This window comes from Peromyscus maniculatus, chromosome 17 (genome assembly GCF_049852395.1).
Source record: "Peromyscus maniculatus bairdii isolate BWxNUB_F1_BW_parent chromosome 17, HU_Pman_BW_mat_3.1, whole genome shotgun sequence".
Taxonomy (NCBI): Eukaryota; Metazoa; Chordata; class Mammalia; order Rodentia; family Cricetidae; genus Peromyscus; species Peromyscus maniculatus.
In genome coordinates this window covers 27651899-27676858 of record NC_134868.1, presented here as the reverse complement: position 1 = coordinate 27676858, position 24960 = coordinate 27651899, and the positions used below count along the sequence as shown (strand labels likewise).

The following is a 24960-nucleotide window of genomic DNA, read 5'->3' as shown; positions in this document are numbered from 1 at the left end:
ATAGGTTTGTATTTGTAGATTTTATTAAAATCTATACAATTGCTCATTTAACCGTGTGATTTGTGAGCTACAGCTAATTACAATTGCATCCTCTAAAGCAGAATTCCAGGGTCCGACTGACATTGGATGCTGCAGGAGAGATGATTTGGGGCAGCTAGTGAGGAACAGGACAGACCACCAAAGTCAGAGTTCACCTATCCTGTTCTAGTTAAGAGATCACCTTCAGCTTATGCATTAACATGAATGAAATAATGCCAGGCTTTGCCACAGCTCTTCTATTTGCCTAAATAGAAGGTGGGATACCATTCACACAAAAGCACATGTCTCACTACAATGCAGTACGTGCACATGAGTTGTGTCATAGAAGTGGATCTGGAATTTATCTTCGATGTTAAGAGAGTTTAGATAGACCGCAAGACCCGGGTAACTCTCGATGTAATTCTCTACAGTCCCTAAGAGGACCCAGCAAGTGAAGAATTGGTTGTGTACTTTCACCAGGCCCTCCCTTTCCCCCTCCTACCCTACAGTTCTTTACCATAAGGAGTAAAACTTTTCAAATGAAAGATTACGTTTCAAGATTTGGCAATTTTTTAAAGATTACATTCTACCTAGAAATGGAGATCCAAAAACACACGTCAGCAACCCCAGGGTAAGTCGCTAGCCAACACTATTTATTAAACAGCATTAAAATCACGAAGGATGTTACAGTTGAGTCTGGTGTTGAAATGTCCTTTAAATGCTGTGGGATCACGGATTCCATAACGTTGCATATTCCAGGGAGTTCTTGAGAGGAGCTAGAAAACAAGCTGCTTCCCCAGTGTGTCTGCTGAGACACTCTTGTAATTCTTCACATTCAGTGCCCTCAAATTAGAAAATAAATGCACACTTAATCAGATTAGTCTGGGTAACATACCTTTACAGTCTTTGAAAACTTGCATTAAAAAGCTAACCTAATATATTCTATAACCTGACATCCCATAGCAATAGTCTGTGGTGCTGGGGTTAAAATCGGACCTCACACATGCCAGACACGGAATCCCTTACTAAGCTCAGTGGAACCCCAGCTCACAAGTGAAATCATCGCACCAACTTAAGAAACTCTGTAATAAAGTCAGGTATACTTAGAAAATCGAAGAAGAAAAAATATGAAATGCATTTTCACGTCTAGCATCTGTGACTTGATTAGTTTTTAAATTAGTATAGGAGAACTTAAAACTGGATTACAGGTGATTAATGATCACGTAAAAAAAAGAATGTATAAACTAAGTGGCTAACACACAATAAACTTCTGGTTTTTCCAAGAACAGTCTATTGCTGCTCCTCCACTTTAAACTTATTACTAGTGTATCAGAGAACCTTCTGGGTTTGTTAGAAGAGACCACAGAAAACTTGACACTGCCCCACAAAATGTCCCATCTGGTTGAAGGTGGGTGTGATAGAGAAAAGTCCGCTTTCATTTTCTGTTCTATTAGATGAACTTGGCAGAGAACTGGCAGGTGGCTTAACAGAGAACGAGGCCAAAGGATACAGAAAACAAGTACCACGTCTCCCTTGTCCACACCCAACACTCAGCCAACACAGGTCACCATTCCTAAACCACGGCAGCCTAAATAAGTTTACTCTCATGTGCAGAATAACTGAATCACCTGGCTGTGTAAGGAGAAGATCCTTAGACAAATGGCTCAGTTTTAGTTGTTCTTCCAGAATATCTTAATTTTGTTAAGGCAAAAATCTATTTCACTCCACAGAATTGTAAAGTACTTTGAAAAATAGATGAAATACATATACATCAGTTACATCCCCATCATCATCATCACCATCTTCAATCATCAGCAAAGTAGAGCTCCAAAGCCTGTTCATCTGAACCTACATGAATAACCAGTAGCACACAGCAATTTTAGAATTAGCTCTGTATTGAACCTAATAAGGCCCTTTCATCCGCATTGCTTTGTGAGCCAGAGACTGCCTGAACTGCACAGCTTGACTTCTATTTACCATTGGATGATTTCACAGCTACTTAAGTCAACGTATTTTTGTACTGGCATTTGTAAAAATGGCTGTTTAACATAAAATCTGAGTGTACTACATTCTAGATAATTGCAATATCATTACATTAAAAGAGATGAGTTCATGGGAAAGACATTAATTGCAGTATTCCTAATGAGGTTTAACACAAATGGGCACCTAGTAATCACAGAGTTAAGGCAACAGAAATACACAGCCTTCTGTAGTTAACACTGTTGATATTTACAAACAATCAAGAAATTACTATTAAACACTATTAACTTACCATTTGGTCTGACAATATAAGAATCATACAGCTACATGTGCAAAAATACCTATAACATAAGGCCTAACATACAACAATAATCCATAACAGACCGGTTGTATAGAGAGCTTCAGTAGAAGCTTTACCTGAGGATATTAGCCAAGACTGTATGGGGGAAAAGCCAGTAGAAAGCATGTGGGAAGCAGATGAACCAACTCATTAGCAATGTATCAGGCGGGCTAAATAATAGTTGGTATAAAATGAATTTTGTGTGACTAAAGCAAAGAAGGTATTTAAATAAGAGGAAAGAGAACTTAGCAGGTAATGGCCACACTTCAAAGTTGGGACAGAACTCTCAAGGGTCCTTAGGATTCCACACAGTTGGTGAGAAACAGTTAATTTATACAGATGTTCAAGTAGTCTCAAGTGACTCATAAAAAAGTACCTTCTATAAGGGAAGGCAGTTATATGGAATATACTGGGATTTCCTTATTTTTAAGATTCATTTTTTATTTTGTGTGTGTATTTTCCTGCATATATGTCTATAAGCCACAAGGTGCCTGCAGAAGCCAAAAAAAGTTTCAGATCCCCTTAGCATGGGAGTTACAGATGGTTTTGGGCCACTGTGTGGGTTCTGGGAATCAAATCCAGGTTCTCGAGGAGATCAGCCACTGAGCCATCTCTCCAGTCCCTGTGCTCACATCTGCCACTTAAAAAACCATGTATTGTGGAACTGAAAATGGTTCCGTGGTTGAGAAAACTTGCTGGTTTTGCAGAGGACCCAGCTTCAGTTCCCAGCACCTACATGGCAGCTCACAACCATCTGTAACTCCAGTTCCATGGCATCAGATTCCCTCTTTGGGCTTATTCAGGCACTAGGTACACACGTGGTACACATACATCCATGCAGGAAAAATACTTATACACATAAAAGTCATAATGTATTTGCTAAGACATCTAAAAGGTAGAAATTTTTCTTGGTTTATGGACTAAATATAAGATAAGCCTACCTTTTGACATTCAGCGCCATTATACTTTCTATGGGTCTGCTTTTTGGTCCATTTGGTGGATGGAAAATCTTTTCCCCTTTTCCAGGAACCACCTTTCCCATTTTAACCACATAAGGGTCAGCTGAGTGTGCTGGGTAAGGTTCAAACGTTCCTGCCTTCATTCCACCAGGCTATAAGTAAAAACAAGATAATTCAATGTGTTTGTAAAATGCGCCTACAAAATTATACCGTGACAAAGTTCATATATTCTCTTCTAGTTGATAAACTTGGCTTTGCACTCAAAGTTATCTATTCTGTTCAAATACCAGCCAAGGGTCTCTCTACTTCCAGTTCTGTAAGGTCCAAACATTATAATTCTAATAGTTTTCTATAAAAACAGAAATGTTTGTAGAAGATAATATTCTATACTGTTACCAAGCATTGATATTTTATTGCAATTTTAATCCAACTATCAACTAGTGATTTAGTAAACCAATTAAGGAAGGGATGAGGCAAATGTAAGATGTATTTCTCTATGGAAGCTTGGCATTCACACGAGAACACCAACTTTCAGACAATGATGCCTAGAAGATACACACACACACACACACACACACACACACACACGGAAAAAAGGAATAGCACAGTCATACACGATAAGAGGAAAATGTGATCTACTCTAGAATACCCTCAGGGCTGAGTACAAGAAGGCAATCCAGATATGTTTCTACCTACATGTGAGATAGACCAGAAATGACTTGAACTTTTTAAACTGATTTGATAGGATGTTTATCTTTACATTAGACAGTCATTAAGATAATTCTATGTGGTGACATATGGCTGTAATCTCAACCAAGGACAAAAGGCCTGCCTGGGCTTCTTATAACTACACCTTGTGAGTGAGAGGAGGGGAGGAGGAAGGGAAGGAGGAATATAGGGATACAGCTCAATGGCAGAGCATGCCTACCAAGTCTGAAGCCCTGGGTTTGATCCACAGCAATGTAATGAACCAAATGAAAGAAGAAAACAAATCAATTTCATTCTGTGAAATTATGATCCATTTAAGAATCCTTTTGCTTGTAGTATCTAAGCCAAAATATATGCAGGTTGACACTAGATAGTATTTATCTAGTTTGAAGCATATACATTTGCCTTTTCTCAGAGTATTATATGTACATTTTTAATCAGCCAGAATATTTTTCTGTCTTCCAAGTCTTTTTTTCATAGTTATCCCAGATGTCCAAGCCCCCGTAGGAAACATCCTGTGAGGAAAAACTAGTGCTAGGGGACACTGTTAACTGAAGCAGTGAGTGGGTCATGATAGAATGCATTCTACAACGCAGATGCCGTGCTGGCTAGGGCGCACTGTTAACTGAAGCAGTGGGTCTTGCTAGAATGCATTCTACAATGCAGATGCTGTGCTGGCTAGCTTTTATGTAAATTTGACATAAGGTAGGGCCATCTGGGAAGAAGAAAGTTTAATTAAGAAAATGCCTCCATAAGATTGGCCTGTAGGCAAGCCTGTTGGACATTCTCTTGATCAATAATTGATATGGGAGGGCCCAGTCCTTTGTAAGAGGTACCATCCCTGGGCAGTATAGTCTGGGGGTATATAAGAAGGTAGGCTGAGCAAAACGGTAAGCAACTCTCCTCCATGGTTTTTTATTCCTGCCTCCAGGCTACTCAACAATGGATTTGTAGGCTGAAATAAACCTTTTTCTTCCCAAGATTCTTTGGGTCGTGGTGTTTCCTCACAGCAATAATAACCCTAACCAGGGCAGAAATTGGTACCAGGATTGTGGGGTATTTGGACAGACCTGACCATTTCCTCTTGGCAGGACTGTGGAAGGAAGGGCTATTGAGTGCTCAGAGATCAGTAGGCTATTCTGTGGGAGCCTGGAAGGAATGAATGCTGGCAGCAATGGAGAGGAGGGAGACCTGGATTGGGAAGTTCCAGAAGGACGTTTGAGAATCACTGAAAGACTTTGGCAGGGCCACTGTACACTTTGAACTAAGAACCACTCAAGCCAAACCTTTGCTTTGCCTGAACAATTGATGCTGGTTAGCTGGAGCTGAGAAATTAGCATTGATTAAAAAGAGACCAACAGCCAGGTGTGGTGGTGCACACCTTTAATCCCAGCACTCAGGAGGCAGAGGCAGGCTCTGTTATTTCGAGGACAAGCTGGTCTACAAAGTGGGTTCAAGGCCAGCCAGGACCATTACACAGAGACTCTGTCCTAAAAATCCAGAGGAAGAGAGAAGCATTTTGTTAATCACAGCTGGTTCTCCAGACCCAGCTAACCAGAAACACAGATTTTTAATTCAAAATCCTGCCTCCAGGATCCTGCCTTCAGTTCCAGCCCTGACTTCCTTCTGTGAATACTAATTATGACCTAAAATAAACTTCCACAAGTGCGTGTGCTCACGGTGTTTTATCACAGCAATGGAAACCCTAAGAAAGATATTCTTGTGATTTTTCCAAGTCTTCCATACTTCGAACACAAAGATTATTTTGTAAGGAATCTTCAGGCAAGTAGAAATAAACAAATTTAAAAATATAAACATGAAATGAATAAAAGATAAAGTGTATATGGTAATAAAAATCACCCAATAAAGCCTTGAAGAATGAAATAATAAAAATCAGTGGAAATCTGTAGTTATATATGATTTCAAAAATATAAAATAATTTTAATTTTTTGTTATTAAGTTTTGAACTATTCAAGTTGATCAAAAAGTGACAGAGAACTGTAAAAGGCAGGAGGAACACTGTAAGACGTGAGAAAGCTAACGAAGAGCTCCCTTGCAGCAGGTGAAGCCCTAACTCCCCCTGTGGATTTCTACAAGACTTTGTGGGGAACAGAAGTTTCCAGTGCTATTTAAACTTTTATAAAAGAATGAACCCTCCAGAATTACTTGACTATCCTAGAATCTACATTCTGTATCAAATAGAACAAGGGATTTAAAACCAACTCTGAGTTATCGTTGCAAAGGGTGGGGAGGCAGTTCCTCCATGGTGCTTGTCTAATGTGTGCAAGATCCGTCACAGGTTTGATCCCCAGCACCACGAAAATGGGGCCTGGGGAGAAGAGGAGGAGGAGAAAGAGGAGAAGGAGGAGGAGAGAGAAAGAAAGAAAAGAAGAGAAATAAACTTGGGGGAGGGGGGCTATAAAGATGGGTTGGCTATGGAGAGTGCACACTGCTCATGCAGAACACCCAAGTTTGGGCTTCAATACCCATGTCCACTGACTCACAACTGCCGGTAATTTCAGCTCCAGGGAATCCAACTCCCTCTGTTGGCCTCCTTAGGCATACACACACACACACACACACACACACACACACACACACACTCACCACCACCACCACCACCACCACCACCACCACCACATACACACAAAAAGAAGACACATGCGTAAGTTGGAAAAGAAAACTGGTGTAACATTCTTAATAAAATACTAACAAGCAAAACATATATTATATCCAAAGACCAACACTGCATTAGCAAGTGAGAGTGATTCTAAGAAACATATTATTAGTAGTAACTTTTTATAACAAGTAAAAATAGAAAAAAAAGATGACCTAATAGTAATGCCACTTGATAATAAAATAATAAAAAACAGAACATATTCCTGAATGGCCCCTATTTGGGGCGCTTACAAAACTAAGGCTAGAATTATCCCTACTAAAGAGAAGATGAAAGTGAGGATGATCACTAGCAGTACTGACTTGAGTGACTAAGCATGGCCATGTTATAAGATGGAGAGATGCTGTTACAGATAACGTACTGAAAGTTCAAAGGAATTAGCAAAATACCTGTTAGAACATGCGAGCACTTAATGAAGTATTTGTTTTAAAAATTGAATGCTTTAATGACATCATGAGGTTTGCAGGCAAATGGATGGATCTAGAAAAAATCATCCTGAGTGAGGTAACCCAGACTCAGAAGACAAATATGGTATGTACTCACTCATAGGAGGATACTAGAGGTGTAACAAGGATGACTGGACTGCTACTCACATCACCAGGGAGGCTACCTGGAAAACAGGACCCCAAGAAAGACACGGGGATCACCCCATGACGGAGAAATGGCTGAGATCTACATGAACAATCTGGACATGCGTGGGAGTAATAAAGGGCGAGGGTAGAGGGAAAGAGAGCCTGTGGGAGTGGGAGATCCCAGCTGGATCAAGAACAGAGAGGGAGAACAAGGAATAGGAGACCATGGTAAATGAAGACCACATGAGAAAAAGAAGAAACAAAGTGCTAGAGAGGCCCATAGAAATACACAAAGATACCCCCACAATAGACTGCTGGCACTGGTTGAGAGACAGCCGGAACTGACCTACTCTGGTGATGGGGTGGCCAAACACCCTAATAGTCATGCCAGAAACCCCATCCAAGGACTGAGGAATCTGGATGCAGACATCCACGGCTAGGCCCCGGGTGGAGTGCCGGGAGTCTAATTAGCGAGAAAGAGGAGGGTTTATATGAGCGAGAATTGTTGAAACCAAGGTTGGATAAAGAACAGGAACAAAACAAAAAACAAAACAAAACAAAACAACAACAACAACAAAAAAAAAAAAAAAAAAAAGAACAGGGACAAATATCCAAATGAATGGAAACACATGAACTATGAACCAAAGGCTGAGGGGTCCCCAACTGGATCAGGCCCTCTGAATAGATCTCTTAAGTATTCGAAGGCTACCTGGCCAAACATCCTAATTGTCCTGCTAGAAACCCCATCTAATGACTGAGGGAACAGGATGCAGAGATCCACGGTCAGGCCCCAGGTGGAGCTCTAGGAGTCCAATTGGTAAGAAAGAGGAGGGTTTGTATGAGCGAGAATTGTTGAGACCAAGGTTGGATAAAGCACAGGGACAAATAGCCAAATGAATGGAAACACATGAACTATGAACCAATAGCTGAGGAGCCCCAACTGGATCAGGCCCTCCGTATAAATAAGACAGTTGATTAGCTTGATCTGCTTGGGAGGCATCCAGACAGTGGGACCAGGTCCTGTCCTCAGTGCATGAACTGGCAGTTTGGAATCTGGGGCTTATACAGGGACACTTGGCTCAGCCTGGGAGGAGGGGGCTGGACCTGCCTGGACTGAATCTACCAGGCTGAACTCAATCCTCATCTTCGGGGGAGTCTTTGTCCTGGAGGAGATGGGATTGGGGGGTGGGCTGGGGGGAAGGTGGGGAAGGGGGGAGGGGGAGGAGGGAGAACAAGGGAATTCGTGGCTTATATGTAAAATTAAATTTAATAAATAAATTTTAAAAATGAAAAAAAAAAGAAAAAAATCCTCCAGGTCAGGAAGAAGAGGCAAAAAAAAAAAAAAATTGAATGTTTTTCTAGAGACAACTAATGCAGAGGGGAACTGTTGAGCAGAGCCTTAAAATAAGTAGGATTAAATACAAAATGGGTAGGCCTGGGTGATACAGGGCAAAAAGGCACATAAAAAACAAAGAGGCCCTTTGTGAGCAGTTCACTTCTAGATCAGAAGATCCAAGTTATAAATATGTTAATATAACAAAAATTCTAAATGTTTAATTTTCCAACAAAGTATCAAAGAGGGTTTGTGAGCATGTAGAGGTGTGTGTGTGTGTGTGTGTGTGTGTGTGTGTGTGTGTGTGTGTGTGTGTGTGGTGGTGATGCTTGCATTCTTGCATTTGAATGTGTGGGCACAGGTGCATGCAGAGACCAGAGGACATCAGGTATCTTTCTCTATAATTGCCTGTCTTATTGCCTTGAAACAGGTTCGCTCACTAAACTCATTGTTTCTCGTAGGCTAGCTGACTGGCCAGCAAGCTCTCCGAATCTGCCTGTCTCCACTCTCCAGTGCTGGGGTTATAGCATAGCTTTTCACACAGATGCTCAGGATTCAAACCCAGGTCCTCACAGAGAAGTGCCCTTATCCACTGAGCCATCATCCAAACCCTGCCTCAGAGGGCTTTGTTTGGGGCTTTAAAATAAGTCTGATGCTCTACAGAGTAAGTATTAGTCAATATTTTGTGATGCAGGACAAAAGAAAGAAAGGAAAAGAAAAGTGACGCAGAAGAAATAAACAAATAGACCAGTCAGCTAGACTATAAATTCAAAAATATGCTCTCAAAAATGAGAATTTCAACTTTATAAAAATAGCCCTTTGGGCCTAGAGAGTTAAGAGTACTGGCTGCTTTTGCAGAGGACACGGGCTCTGTTCCCAGAACCCACATTGGGTAACTTGCAACCATCTGTAACTCTAGTTCCAGAGGATCCCATACCCTCTTCTGGCCTCCAAGGGCACCTGCATGTACATGGTGCACACTCATACACAGATACAACAGACTAGAAAAAGTATTTCAACACAAAGGACAAGAATAGATATGTTCTGAGCACACCAAAACATCTTCCCAATCTGAACAGCGCATGCATCCTAGTAGGGTCTAGAGTGAGATGGGCAGGAATTGCCAGCAACAGGAAGGCCAAGGATCAACTAGTGTCCATAGACAGTCAGAGCACTTCTGTTTTTATTCCTACCACTTAGAAGTTTCTGAAGCCGCAGGAGACTTAATCTTCATTATTTCAAAACTTATATGATGGCTTTCAAAACTTCATGGGAAATTCAAACATATTTGAAGCAAACAGCAATTGTTTCACTGTATCGCCTTTCTCATCCTAGCCACACTGTGTGGCTCTATTTTTAGATGTGTGTGTGTGTGTGTGTGTGTGTGTGTGTGTGTGTGTGTGTGTGTGTGTGTGTGTGTGTGTGTGCCACGTACACATACATGAGGTATACATGCATGCATATATGTGTACTGGTATGCTAGCCAGTGCATGGGCACACGGAGGCCAGATATTGACGTTAGATGTCTTCTGATTTCACATGCCACCTTTCTTTTTGAGACAAGGCTCTCACTAAACCTGGAGCTCACTTTTGGCTACCCTGACTGGCCAGCAAGCCCCCTGTGGTCAGCCTGTCTCCTCCCTCTCCCCTATACCCATCAGGAAAGTTGTATGAGCATGTTGCTAGGCTCAGGATGCTGAGGACCTGGATGCTGAGGCCCCAACTTCAGATCCTCCTTTTGAACAGCAAGCACTTTACCCAGAGAGCCATCTCTCCAGGCTGCTGTGTGGCTTTCTATGATCTCTTAAAACTTCATACAAAAAAAGGCTGATTACTTACATGAGCACTACAATAATTTAACAGCAAAATACAGGTTCTTTCCTCCCCTCCCTTCCATATCCCTTCCTTATTCCCACTGGTCTTTCCATACAGCCCAGGCTGGCCTTGAACTCAAAATCCTCATGCTTCAGTTATCCAAGTGTCAGGATAGGGATTAAGGGCATGGGCTCCCGTACCCTGCCCGAGATTATATTTCTTTGTACTGCTCAGTTATCTCTCATTCCACACCTTTTACCTTTTTACCAGGAGAGGAGGGCTTAAAAGCCTTTATGACAGATTCCTTCCTTTCTTCTCTTCTAAGTGGAGGTAATGGATTCTCTAGGAAATAAGGGTTACTATCAAAATATTCCTTAGGGTGAAGATTTAACTTAAAAGGTGACCCTTTGAGTAATCGATGGTGTTCTTCATTTTCTGCCTGTACGGTGAAGAGTTTGAAAGTACACAATGTAAGTTACACATGGTAGACAGAATTCAAGGCTAACGTCACCTTTAAATTAATTATACATGCAAAAGGAGACATGCCTACTTATGAATGAGCACAACTCTCATTTTGAACAGAATTTACTTGAGATACAGCAGTCTATAACCTGAGCAAATAGTTACTACATGCCTGCTCATCAGGAAAGAAAAGGATTGGGTTCTAAGTCAAATCCCAACTCCTCCTTCTTTTAGCATTTTTCAAGAATTAAAGGAAGCTGCTGACCTTTGGTGTCATATCTTCAAGTGCAAATAGGAATTTCTCCTTGATATTATTAAAGATTAAATGAGATTATGGAAAGAAAGTATTTGGCACATGGCTGGCCCTTAGTAAATATCATTTTTTAGTCTTAAGCACAAAAAAATACTTCCATTTACATTATAACATTTTTATATTACAGTATTTTTAGCTACCTAATACTCAAGCAAAACAAAGGTTATTTTTTCAGTCTTATATTACAATCCTTTCTATGTGGAAGAACTAAGTTTAAAAATTGCTAGCTTTGGATAAAATATCAAAAAAAGAGTTGTGAAATACATAGTTAGAAGGATGAAATATTGATTTTTTTCATTTTTACACACATGAAATTTGATTTTTCTTCCTTTAACAAGCTGAATGGGAACAATTTAAATGAGACTTAAGTGCTCAAGAGAAGACATGTATTCCCTACTAGGCTGTGTTGGCTAGTTTTGTGCCAACTGGACACAAGCTACAGCCATTTGGAAAGAGGGACTCTCAGTTGAGAAAATACCTCGATAATATTGTCCAGTAGCATAAAAATAGACACATTGATCAATGGAATTGAATTGAAGATCCAAACATAAGTCCACACATCTATGAATGCCTGATTTTTGACAAAGAAGCCAAAAGTACACAGTGGAGAAAAGATAGCCATCTTCAACAAATGTTGGTTAAATGGGATGGCTGTATGTAGAATACAAATATATCCATATGTATCACCCTGTACACAATTCAACTCCAAGTGGATTAAGGACCTCAAAATAAAACCAGATACACTGAATCGCATAAAAGAGAACATAGGGAATAGACTAGAATTCCTAGGCACAGAAAGAGACTTTCTGAACAGAACATCAACAGCACAGCCACTAAGAACAACAATTAATAAATAAGACCTCATGAAGCTGAAATGTTTCTGCATGGCAATGGGCATGATCATTCAGGCAAAGCAGCCGTCTGCAGAATGGGAAAAGACCTTTTACCAATTATACAGCTATTGAAGGATTAGTATTTAAAATATATAAAGAACTAAAAAAAAAAAACTGGACATCAAAAAATCCAATAAGCCAGTTGAAAAATGGGGACAGAGCTAGGCAGAGAGTTCTCAAAAGCAGAAACACAAATGGCTGAAGAACTTAAAGAAATGTTCAACATCCTTAGCCATCAGGCAAATACAAATTAAAACAGCTTTGAGATTTCATCTTACACCAGCCAGAATGGCCAAGATCAGTAAAACAAATGACAGCTCATGCTGGTGAGGATGTGGAGTAAGGGGACCACTCATCCATTGCTGGTGGGACTGCAAACTTGTACTGCCACTGTGGAAATCGACAGACAGTTCCTCAGGAAGCTGGGAACTGATCTACCTCAAGACCCAGCAATACCACTCCTGGGCGTAGACCCAGAGGACTCTTCACACAAGGACACTTGATCAACCATGAACACTGCTGCTCTATTCTTATTAGTCAGAAGTTAGAAAGACTCGATGTCCATCAACTGATGAATGAAATTCTCAGGTAAATGAATGGAACTAGAAGAAAAAAAGAAATCATCCCAAGTAACCCAAACCCAAAAAAAGACAACTATTCCATGCTTTCTCTTCCATGTAGATGTTAGGTTTTAAGCCTTTCATGTGAGTGCTACAATCCGAATGACCTCAGAGGTCGGGTACCTCATAAGGAGCCAGCAGGGAGGAGAGAGACTCCTAAGGAAGGAGACAAAGGGAAACTAGAAAAGGAGGATTAACTAGGGAGGGGATGGCAGTGGGGGGTAAAGAAGGAAACAAAGGGGGTGACAGCGAACAGGAACAGTAAAGGCCATCTGAAAGGCCATATAGCAACCTACTACCATAGGAGACTCCTAGAACACATACATGTTTGAAAAGAGTCTAAGTGGAATCAACAAATAATAGGGAAGACCAAGCCCCAAGTAGCCATCTTATGCTATCAAAATCTCCAAAGACAGAAATGAACATCGTATTGAGATACAGGCCAAAGGGGCCCCATGTAAAACCCCAAACAGTAGAGGCTATTGGTGAGGCTATATATGGTACTCTCCACAATATGATGGTAAGGCCCTAATGCTGGAGACAACACTTACATATGTCATCAAAACATGAGAAGTCGGGCTGGTTCCTAACTACAAGCGTCACTCAACTATTGTTCACGGTACAGGAAGGTACTCTGCGTGCTATGGAAGGAGAAAGGTAATCCTCAATTTCTCCCAGCTACAAACCCTGTGACCTACCACAGCAATCTCCCTCAAACAATTTATGGGTGCAATAGTGGCACAAATGTTTTGGGAGTAGTCAACCACTTTCTGATTGGATTTAAGGCCAACCCCATGAGATCGAACCCACACCTGACACTGCTAAAGTGGCCAAGAATCGAGATAGGCCATTTGTCTAGGGGAAAACCCAATACTATTATTCTGCTAAGTTAAATATAGCTATAAAATGACTCTTGATGACCTACTGTCCTCCCCATAGGTCAGGGGCTTGGTCAGCCCTCGTCAGAGAGGCTTCCTTCTGTAGTGTATGATAATTAAACATATCCACAACCTGAAAGAGTACAGAATGAGAGACTCTGGAGTACTCAGTCCTAAATGGGATGTCGTCATCAAAGCCCTCCCCTCAAGGTCAGGGATCTATGCAGAAGAGGAGACAGAAAGATTGAGAGTCAGAGGGGATGGATGACTTCAAGGAAACAGTGTCTTCCAGACACAACAGGACTGAGGCACATATAAACTCATAGAGACTGTGACAAGTCCTGCACAGGTCCAAGCCGGATGAGGTTCCAGCAATGAGAAGGGGAAGTGGACATGGCCTCCCACCTAGAATCTAGAAGCTGTCTGCATTTGATGCCTGCTGGCAAAGATAAAAGCAGTTTTCTCCAGCTGAGTCTCACTGGGTATGTCAACCATACTTCAGGGCAGGCCCTGTGCCCAGGAGTTGCCAGACAACACAAAATGAACTCAGTGGCACTTTTGTAGTCTTCTTGTCTCATTTTGCTTTGTTTACGTATTTTTGCCTTATTAGGCTTTTGCTTGTTTGTCTTGATTTCCATTTGCATGGGTTTGTGAGTTTGGGTTTGGAGGTTTTTGTTTTTGTGGGTTTTTTTTTAAATTTTGTTTTGTTTGTATGTGTATGTGTATTTCTTGTATTTGTTTGTTTGTTTGAAAGCAGTGGTTCTCAACCTTCCTAATGTTGCGACCCTTTAATACAGTTCCTCATGTTGTGGTGACCCCCAATCATAAAACTATTTCATTGCCACTTCATAACAGTACTTTTTCTACTGTTATGAATTGCAATGTAAACATCTGACGTACAGGATATCTGATATGCAACCCCAAAGGAGTTATGACCCACAGGTTGAGAACCACTGTTTTAAAGAAAGAGAACATAAAGTTGGGTGGGTAGGGAGGTAGAGATGATCTTGGAGGACTTGGGGGAGGGGAAAACATGGTCAAAATGTATTACATGAAAAAAACTTTTTTTTCAATTAAAAACAAAAGACTGGCCAGTAGGCAAGTCCATAGCACATTCTATTAATTAGTGATTGATAAGGGAGCTCATTATGAATGGTGTCACCCTTGAGCTGGTGGTCCTGGGTACGATAAGAAAGCAGGCTAAACAAGACAGTAAGCAGCATCATTTTGCTTCAGTTCCCACCTCCAGGCTCTTACTCCACTTGAACTCCTGCCCGATGACCCTCAGGGATGGTATGTGACCTGAGAGTCGTAAGTTTAAAAAAGGCCTTCCTCCCCAAGCTGCTTTGGTCATGGTGTTTTATCACAGCAACAGAAACCCTAAGACATAAGTGCATGCTGTAGCTCTCTCAGACTTCTTACTCCTCCTGAAGTCTCCTCCTGCTTTGTATTTCATCTATTTCCCCGTAGGACTCTGTGAGTTCTTAGCCATGTGCCTTCCTCTTCCCACTGGAGCAGTGAAATTGATCTTTTTAACTATTATATGTATCCTTTGAATAGTGTTCCTTAAAATTTAGTTCTCCTGGGAATCAATTGATAATCCATTCAGAATATAAATTACCAAGACCTTCCCTCAAAGACTTCTGATTACATTGACCTGCTCTGTGGCCTTTTTATCAGAAATGTTAACATTCACCCTATGTAATTCTAATGCCTGCTATTATAATGCAAATTTTAAAAATTCGTATGGGTGTTCTGCCCATATGTATGTCTGTTAACCGCTTGCATGCCTATTGTCAACAGAGGCCAGAAGAGGACATTGGGTCCCCTGGAACCAGAGTTACAGGTGATTGTGAACTGCTATGTGAGTGCTGGGAATCAAGCCTGGGTCTTCTGGAAGGGCAGCCAGTGTTGATGGAGCCATCTCTCCAGCACCACAGAGCAATGTTTTAAGAATCCTATGTTTACTAGACTGTGGTCATATTTTATCAGAACACTGTTTTGTTTTGCTAACTGTTGGCCTAGAATATTGCTGATCAACACACAGATACCCACCCCAGTGATCAAAAGAGACAGAACAAAATAAATGTTTATTCTGAGTTAATTTGCAAAGTTGAACAAATAAAGGTTGAAACATTCAAAACACGATTTTTACCTTATAATTCAGTTTCGCTGCATCATATAAATCAGCAGAGTGTGCAAGCTGCTTGCCTATGGTAACATTGGCATAGCTAAAAGAGGAGTAAGTGATGGTGAATGCAGAGCTCAGATGATTTTGTAAATACAAAACAAACCACATAAAGGTACTAAGAATATCTTACCCATATCCAGTTCCTTTTTTTCCCGGGTTGGTATATAAATTCTTCCCAGGTGGCTGATATTTGTCCCTGGGTCTTAGCTGTGCACTGAAGAATGGGATAGGGCCACCAATGGTTCCATAATAGCTTCCTAATCCACTTCTTCAATACCATTTGGGGTTTTAAAAAGGAAGATATTAAAATGTCAATTTTTGCCTAGCAGCCGTCCAGCAGGTAAGAGTCCTGCAGGCAGGCCACTCCACCATCGCCCCCACTCACTGGACTCTGTAAACTTTAAGACCCGCTCTGCTGCCCAAGCCTACCAAACCCGTCCTCCTCCTCCTGGCCAGCCATCGCACTCCCCGACCCCCGCAATATAGCAGCCCCTAGAGGCACAAGCACCACCTGTACCAATTGGAAGAAGAGCAGCCTCCCCGTGAACAGCCCTCTCCAGCAACATCAGCAGATCCTAGACGTACAAGTGCCACCCACACAAGTTGGAAGAACAGGCACAGGCAAAACCTACACCAGTTAGAAGAACAGACCCCATAGGCACAAGTAAAGCCCACACCAGCCAGAAAGAACTGGATAATACCCTGGATCAAGGCATCAAACCCCCACAAACCTCAGCTGAGACATTCCTACTGGACCTGACAACCAGCCAATCACCAGAACCTTTGGCCATTTTGGCCTAAAGACAATAAAGGAAATAGATAATAAAGGAACAAAAGAGCCATCCAACAAAGACATCACAAGAATCAATACCTGTACCTATAATTATCCCAAACACAGATGAATAAACAGCAGTGTAAGAATACATTCAACAACATAAAGAGCAATATGGCACCACCAGAAACTAGTGGTTCTACAACAGCAAGACCTGAACATCCCAACGCAGATAAAGCAGAAGAAAACAATATTAAAAATAACTTTATGAAGATGATAGAGGCCCTTAAAGAGGAAATGAAAAACTTCCTTAAAGAAATCAAAGAAAAGACAAATAAAAAATGTAAGAAATCAATAAATTCCTTAAAGAAATCAAAGAAAAACCAATTAAACAGGTGAAGGAAACAGTTCAAGACTAGAAAATTGAAATAGAGGCAATAAAGAAAACACAAACCGAGGGAATTCTGGAAATGGAAAATCTGGGTAAATGAACAGAAACTACAGTTGCAAGCATAACCAACAGAATACAAGAGATGGAAGAGAGAATCTCAGACATTGAAAATACGATAGAGGAAATAGATTCATTGGCCAAAGAAAACATTAAATCCAACAATTTCTTGGAAATCCAGGAAATCTGGAATATCATGAAAAGATCAAACTTAAGAATAATAAGGATAGAAGAAGGAGAAGAATTCCATCTCAAAGGCACAGAAAATATGTTCAACAAAATCACAGAAGAAAACTCTCCCAACCTAAAGAAGATACAAGAAGCTTATAGAACACCAAATAGACTGGACAAAAAAAAAAAAAAAAAAAGAGTCCCCTCACCCCATAATAATCAAAACACTAAACAAACAGAATAAAGAAAGAATATCAAGAACTGTAAAGGAAAAAGGCAAGCTCCAGGAATCAGTTGAAGAGAGGGAGGAGGGGTTATATGAGCGAGGGATTCAAGATCGTGACCCACAGAGACAGCTGACTTGAGCTCCTGGGAGCTCTCGGACTCTAGACCAACAGCTAGGGAGCCTGCATGGGACCAACCTAGGCCCTCTGCATGTGGGTGACAGTGGTGCAGCCTGGTCTGTTGGTGACAGTTGTGTAGCTTGGTTGTTTGTGGCCCCTAGCAGTGGAATCAAGATCTGTCCCTAGCTCATGAGCTGGCTTTTTGGAACCTGTTCCCTACGGTGTGATGCCTCGATCGCCTTGATGCAGGGGGTATTTGTTATGCCTTGCTTTGTTGACTCCCATGGGAGGCCTTACCTTTTCTGAGGAGTAGATGGGAAGGACATTTTAGAAAGGAGGTGAGGGGAGGGAACAGGAGGAGAGGAGGGAAGGAAACTGTGATTGATATGTAAAATAAATTTTAAAAAATAAACAGCAAAGAAATGTCAAATTTCATGCCACGTATTTCACCATAACATATTTTAAAGCATTGGAAAGAAGCAGAGATCTTGGCTAGACTGACAGCACCAGGTATGTGTTTCCTCCTATGGTGGGAGCCTTAAATCCAATCAGACATCAGTTGGTTACCCTGAGTCATGTCACTGTTGTATCCATGGGCACTTCTTGCCACCGTGATCATTATTGTAGTCCACAGATGGATACGACTGCTGGTGACTTTCTGCCCCACAACAGACTGCCTAGCACCCTTTGGTACTGAGAGCTGGTCATCAGAAAGGAAGCTGCTTCCTGGCCAGCACCAACTTAATTTTCCCATGTTCTATGATTCATGTATATTTATAAAAAGAGTTTAGTTGGAGTAACGCAACGTAAGGGATAAGATTCCTCCCAGAAGACTGTCAAATAAAAAGCCCAGCGTCAGGTATGGGATATCTCCTTTCAAACTTTTGGGTCAGGGCTGTCCCAGAGAGCCCCACAAACAATACAGCCTATTGCCATTGCTCGTGGATGTCCATCAGCATTTGATGATTTAGACCCTATTCCTGAACATACATGAATCATAAAACATAGAGAAATTAAGCTGATACTGACCAGGAAGCTTCCTCCCTGATGACCAGTTCTCAGTACCAAAAGGTGCTTATGTAGCCTATTGTGGAGCAAAAAGTCATCTACAGTCTTATCTAGTTGTGAACTCTAAGAATGAAATGACCATCTGGCAAGATATCCCCATAGGTACAATTAGCATGAATATTACAGGGGTAACCATCTGATTTCTAGTTGTATTTAAGGTCAGCTCCACAAGAAGAAACATGCCAAGAACCCATGGTAGGGCTCTCACAGTTCCTGGGGGTGGATTTACAACTAATATTATGCTAAAAATAGGGTCAAACTGCTTTCCAAATTTCTATCTCTCTACCCGTAGATGAATGCAGCTCTCTGACATCAACAGAGAAATTTCTTTTCTTTCTGCAGTGGACAGTGGTTTACTCAGAAACTCACAACTAGGCACAGTGCAGAAATACTCATCAGTAGAGCACTTATCCACAAATGGGACACGTGTAGCATCCCCTCACTGCAAGGCTCAGGAACCATCTCGGAAGAGAGGATGGAAAGACTGTAGGGGTCAGAGGTCAGGGAGGACCAGAGCAGACAGTGTTTCTGGACAGGACAGGACCACTGCATTCCTGAACTGGAAGCACTTATGGCTGCCCGTGGGAGACAGTCACAAGATATCGACACAGTAGCATGGGACAGGAAAGGGTGTGTGAACTTCCACCCCTAACTGAGAAACTATGGACAGTTTGGCTTCTCGGGCAAGGAAAATTGGTTTCCTTTGAGGTGTGGTCCCAAGTGAGTCCACCAAGCTCCAGTAGATGATCCCACACCTGGAAGTACATGGGCAGCACAAAACAAACTCTTCAGGTTATTTAAAAAGAGGACCTTAGGTTGAGGGGGTAGAGAAATGGAGAATGGGGAAGAGAAGGACAAATATAGTGCATGAATTTCTCAAAGAATTAATAAAAATATTACATTTATAAAAGATTACCTGTTAGAAGGAAGTCTGAACTATAGAAATGGAGTTTCACTCATTTTGAGTAAATAAGAATGAAATCAGACTTTGATCAGTCCTCATCTACTATAAATTCTAAACTGAGAAAATCAAACTTACAAAATGAGTGAAAATTATATTTAAAATTTTAGTTATACAATATAGCATATAATACAGTCTTGTAATTTAATGGAAGGGGGAAAAAAAGAATTTTCACTTTGACAGCTGCTATAATCCAAATACTGGTATATGCCATGATTGTATCATCACAATTATTTAAAAATAATATATCAGTGATAATTATTTCCTTTGTCTAAAAGGTAGTTCATTTTTATAAGCAGGAAAAAAAATATACAAGGCATAAACATGGTGACCCGAGGCATTTTCCATTATCACTTGCAAAATCTTTGAAAAAAGAAATGTATCTTCATTATTTAGCTGGCTTTTATTAAATAAACTAGTAGAGAACAGTAACCCAGATAATAAAAAAAGGAATATGATAAAGATCTATTTAAAGTTGCCTGTCAGAGACAAAAACTGTCTCCACTAAAGACAATCATAGTTAAAAAGTAAGTCCTACAGAGAAGCTTCGACTTTAAACGAGAGAGAAAAGAGGAGACAGGAAAGCCGTTTTCCCGAAACACTTACGGCTTTTTCTCTCCACTACTCGGGATGAAGGCTTTGCTGAGGTTTTTTTTGGATTCTGCCATCATGAACCGTCTCCTCACTTGATTCAGGCTCACATAGCCTTCCCCTTCGAAAATCCTCGAAAACTGAGGATCAAAGTACCCGGCCTGGAGGCTTGACATTTGTTTGGATCCCCCAGGCAGCATCTGTCTTTTTTTGCTTGCAGCCTCATTAAAGGGTCCTTCAGAAACAAAGAACATTAAAATCTTGACTTTCATACTAATTAAAGGGCATTAAAAAAACAAAACAAAACACAGGCTTCTTCTTCTCCACACATGTGTCTCTCCCACAGGCCTGCACACTCTCTGTCCCTTTATCTTTAATAAAACTCTTATTAGCAAAAAAAAAAAAAAAAACTACACACAAAAAAAAATTCTCAATATGACAAGCTGATGAAGAGTTTGAGCTATAAAACCGAAAACTACATGAAAAGCAAGAGTAAATCTAAGCATTTCTTGAAAATGTTTGTACATTTGGGCTGGAGTGGATTTTTTTTTTGGGGGGGGTCCTGGTTTTTTGTTGTTGTTTTGGTTTTTTTGGTTTGGTTTGGTTTAGTTTGGTTTGGTTTGGGGGGGTTGTTTTTGGTTTTTGGGTTTTTTTTTTTCTTTCTTTCTTTCTTTTTTTTTTTTTTTTTTTTTTTTTTTGGTTTTTTGGTTTTTTCGAGACAGGGTTTACCTGTGTTGTTTTGGTGCCTGTCCTGGATTTTACTCTGCAGACCAGGCTGGCCTCTAACTCATAGAGATCCACCTGCCTCTGCCTCCCGAGTGCTGGGATTAAAGGCGTGCACCACCACCACCACCACCACCACCACCACCACCACCACCACCACCACCACCTGGCTTTTTAACTTGTTTTTTTTGAGACAGAGATTTTCTGTGTAGCCCTTGTGTTTCTGGAACTCACTCTGTAGACCAGACTGGCCTCCAACTCAGAGATTAAAGGTCTGCACCACCATGCCTGGTGGGGCTAAAGTCTCAGACACTGTCAACCTCAGAGCTGAATGAGACCTTAAAACAGTGGTTCTCAACCTTCCTAATGCTGCAGCCCTTTAATGCAGTGCCCCATGTTGTGGTGACCCCCTACTAGAACATTATTATTGTTGCTAGTTCATAACTATAATTTTGCTACTGTTATGAATCATAACGTAAATATTTGGGGAAATAGAGGTTTTTCAAAGGGCTGGCAACTCACAGGTTGAGAACTCTCTGCCTTAAAAGGTCATCTAGCTCAGTGGGACCCATGGACTGTAAGGAACAGTGCTTATGTGTGATATCAGGAAAGGGGCATTCCATACTAACACTGAAGCAACCCTCTCCTAGGTATATTCTTAAAATGCTTAAGTGCATTTTAAGAATATTCACTAAGATCCCAGAATGTCCACAGCACTTCCATTTTTAATGAACACAAGAAACAGCCCAATGTCTGTCTAAATGATAAATTTTCAACTGTCAAATTTGCACAACAAAATAACATAGTCTAGGAATTTGTTTAAAGGCTGATTTTTGTGAATATGTAGATTTTCATAATTTGAATCTTGAAGGTCTTAACTTTCAAGCTGCAAAGAATTTCTTAAAGCATACACAACACTAAATTCAGGGGGCTACTGAAATGTGAATCTGCTTACTGATTTTGGTAACTTAAATTCTTGTTCGTTTTCAGTAGACTGGTATTGGCTTTTGTTTTGCTTTTTTTGTTTGAAACGGGGTCTCACCATGTATCCTTGGCTAGTCTGGAATTCTCAATGTAGACCAGGCTGGCCTTGAACTCACAGTGATCCTGTCTCCTATTAACTTAAAATTTTGAAAAGGTTGCACATATAACCTCAAATTCTACCATATAAGCATCTTAAAGAGTCTTTTTTGCTGTACTTGGTTACCCATTTTCCTTTCACAGGTAATGATATTAATTTTGTCGCCCAGAGAATGTCTAGATATGATCATGAATATTGTGTACCATTTTTCATAATTAATGCTTAGCATATACATATATTTATTACTCTATATCTTGCTTTTTGAGTTTACCTTGGACATGTTCCTATATCAGTTAATTTTTTTTATATACAAAACCTGAGACTTTGAAAGTATATATTTAGAGTATTTTTTTTTTCTTGAGAAGGGATGTCCTGCAGCCCAGGCCAACCCTAAATTCCCAATCCTTCTGCCTCCCAAGTACTAGAATTACTGTAATGGACAACCACAAGATCTTTTTGTTAGTGGCTTTTCTTTAAAAAGAAATCTTTCAGCTGTTCAGTTAGCATTTTATTTTTCAGACAAGTGATAATGGATACCATTCATGGATTCAAATGCTTTCTGTAGAATAGTGTTCCTATCGAAAACAAAAAAGCTAACCATGGGACGGGAGAGACGGTTCAGCGGATAAGGGCACTTGCTGATCTTGCAGAGGACCTGTTTTAACTTCCCAGAACTTCAGTTACCAGGGCATCTAATACCCCCTTCATTACGTGCATGGACACCAGGCACACATGTACACATACATACATGCAGCCAAATACTCATACACATTAAATAAACCAATTTTAAAAAATTTAAAGATGAGCATACAATATCCTAGAAGGAACTTACCCTGGAAAGAAATAAAATTACCCATGAAGAATAAATGTAGATGGCTCAGTGGTTAAGGGCACTTGTTTCCCAGCACCCACATGACAGCTAACAACCATCTGTAACTCCAGTTCCAGGAGAACCAACACCCTCTTCTGGTCTCCTCAGGCACAATGCATGCATGTGGTACACAGACACTCATGTGGGCAATGTACATATAAAACATAAATAAGTCTAAAAAAATTTTTAAAGAATAAATGAAGGTAAAGGAGCCCAATAAAGTGAGCTTCCCACTCCTACAAAATTAAGTCCTTAACTCTGCTGCAAAGTCACAGGTTGTCACAGTGATGCAATGTCAACACTAGAACTCAATGCTCTAAAATATATAACCATCAAAAATAAATATTACGCCGGGCGGTGGTGGCGCACGCCTTTAATCCCAGCACTCGGGAGGCAGAGGCAGGCGGATCTCTGTGAGTTCGAGGCCAGCATGGGCTACCAAGTGAGCTCCAGGAAAAGGCGCAAAGCTACACAGAGAAACCTTGTCTCGAAAAACCAAATAAATAAATTAAATAAATAAATAAATATTACCAGGCATGGTGGCACACACCTTATCCCAGAACTCGGGAGGCAGAGGCAGGCAAATCTTTGGGAGTTCAAGGCCATCCTGATCTAGGACAGCCAGACATACATAATAGAGAGAACCTCTCTATATGTGTGTGTGTGTGTGTGTGTGTGTGTGTGTGTGTGTGTGTGTATCCCCTTGAAATAAAAATTTTAGAAAATTGTATGGGACATGCATGCTATTTAACTATTAAAAACTACCAAAGATACTCACGATTAAAGGGTGACACATATTTATCTCCCACAGTAACGTATTCCATCTCACTGAAGAGGCCAATCCTCTCCATGTCGGTTTTCCCTGTTTCCCCAGGCATGATTGCTTCCTTTGGTTTTAACTTCAAAAAGGTCCTTGAATCTTCTTTTGCAGCAAAATCCTACTTTACATTTAAAACTACAGGGAAAAGTTTTTCTTAGTAGAAAGAGTGATCATTAAGTTTCAGACCTAATTCCTTTTAGTTTTCGGACTGATTGGTTTGCTCATCATCTCTTTTATCCCCCACCCGCCAACCCCTTGCCCCATCAGATCAACTTGCGCACAGCCTTCCCAAACTTCCTTTTGGCCATCTAAGGGTGTAGGCAATCTTTTGTTTTCCCCCAGTGAACTGTTTCCCAGTTGGGAACCATGGTATGAATGTGAATCCCCTTCACCACGTTCTTGAGGCAAAGGTCTTCACTAAGCTGCCCACACTGGAATGGAACTCCTGAAATCAAGGGAACTTCTGGCCTAGCTTCCAGAGTGGCTAGAATGGCAAAGCCCTAACACCACCTACCATTCCTTTAGTTATTTACCAAAGTAGCCCCAACGCTCCGCCACAGCCAGGGAGGAAGACTATGAGAGCCTTCCACTTCGTCCCAACCTTAACTCACAAATAATACTTACAAAACATTCATTCCTACATTTCACAAATGCTTTTTCCATCCTCTCCACCTGGTCAGATATTAGTGGAAAAACGGACTTTAAAGGCATAAATCTTGGCTTATAATGGAGTAGACAAGAAACTTGTGGAATTCCACCCAAGCAGAATATGGCAAGCTCCCTTCAAAAAGTTTGGATAAGACGATTCTTCTGTTATAGCCCTGACCACTGCAACCTTGCAATTCACTCAATAAATATTTTTTTCTATGCCAAAGGGGTTGGGGGGAGGGGTTTGGCTAAAAGGGAGAAAATAAATTGAACTGATGTTGAATTCAACTAGGGAAAGGAGGCTTGAAGTGGGCAGGTATCTAAGGAACACCCCGTGTCCGCGAGGCCAAGTCACCTCTCCAAAGGGCACCTAATCAATCCCACAACCAGGATCAGAAGGCCCCCAGCTCCAATCGGGGTTCACTCCTCTGCAGAGCTTGGAGAGCTCCGGAGCCCCGCGCCTGCGCCCGCGCCCGCGCCCGCGCCCGCGCCTTCCAGCACAGCTGCCCAGCGGCGCGCGCCTCGCACTGGTTCAGCCCGCAGCAGCTGGCGCTTGTTGGGCCGCGTTGCCGTGGGAACGGGAGAAGCCATTCTCAACACGCTACGGGCAGCCACCGGAACATTCGAGTCCGCACAGAACGACTGAGAAGATCGATGAACGCCCGCAGGACACAGAAGTCTCAGCCAATTTAAAAAAAAAAAA

At 41.1% G+C, this 24960-nt stretch overlaps 1 protein-coding gene across 4 annotated transcripts; it reads right to left on the bottom strand.

Moving 5' to 3' along the window:
- Positions 1–650: 650 nt before the first annotated feature.
- Cfap96 (cilia and flagella associated protein 96) lies at positions 651–24830 on the bottom strand. Of its 4 annotated transcripts, XM_076553369.1 has the most exons (9): positions 24613–24719; positions 24234–24281; positions 23568–23744; positions 20130–20349; positions 15890–16027; positions 15724–15799; positions 10662–10841; positions 3280–3449; positions 651–861 (listed from the first exon to the last, which is right to left on the bottom strand). In XM_076553369.1, exons 3-9 carry the CDS (start codon positions 23665–23667, stop codon positions 795–797), a joined length of 951 nt encoding a protein of 316 aa, XP_076409484.1. In that variant the 5' UTR covers positions 23668–23744; positions 24234–24281; positions 24613–24719; the 3' UTR covers positions 651–794. The 4 variants fall into 4 exon arrangements, with proteins under 4 accessions (XP_076409484.1, XP_006970941.2, XP_015853570.2 ...); XM_006970879.4 differs by lacking the exon at positions 24234–24281 and having other exon boundaries at positions 24613–24830; XM_015998084.3 differs by lacking the exon at positions 24613–24719 and having other exon boundaries at positions 24234–24366.
- Positions 24831–24960: the final 130 nt, after the last annotated feature.

Coding starts and splice junctions, on each gene's coding strand:
- Cfap96 (XM_006970879.4), bottom strand. CDS start 23,667: ATGCCTGGGGAAACAGGGAAAACCGACATGGAGAGGATTGGCCTCTTC. Junction 20,350..23,567: donor ATATGTGTCACCCTTTAATC/GTGAGTATCTTT, acceptor TTGTTTCTGAAG/GACCCTTTAATGAGGCTGCA. Junction 10,842..15,723: donor CAGCGAAACTGAATTATAAG/GTAAAAATCGTG, acceptor TTCACCGTACAG/GCAGAAAATGAAGAACACCA.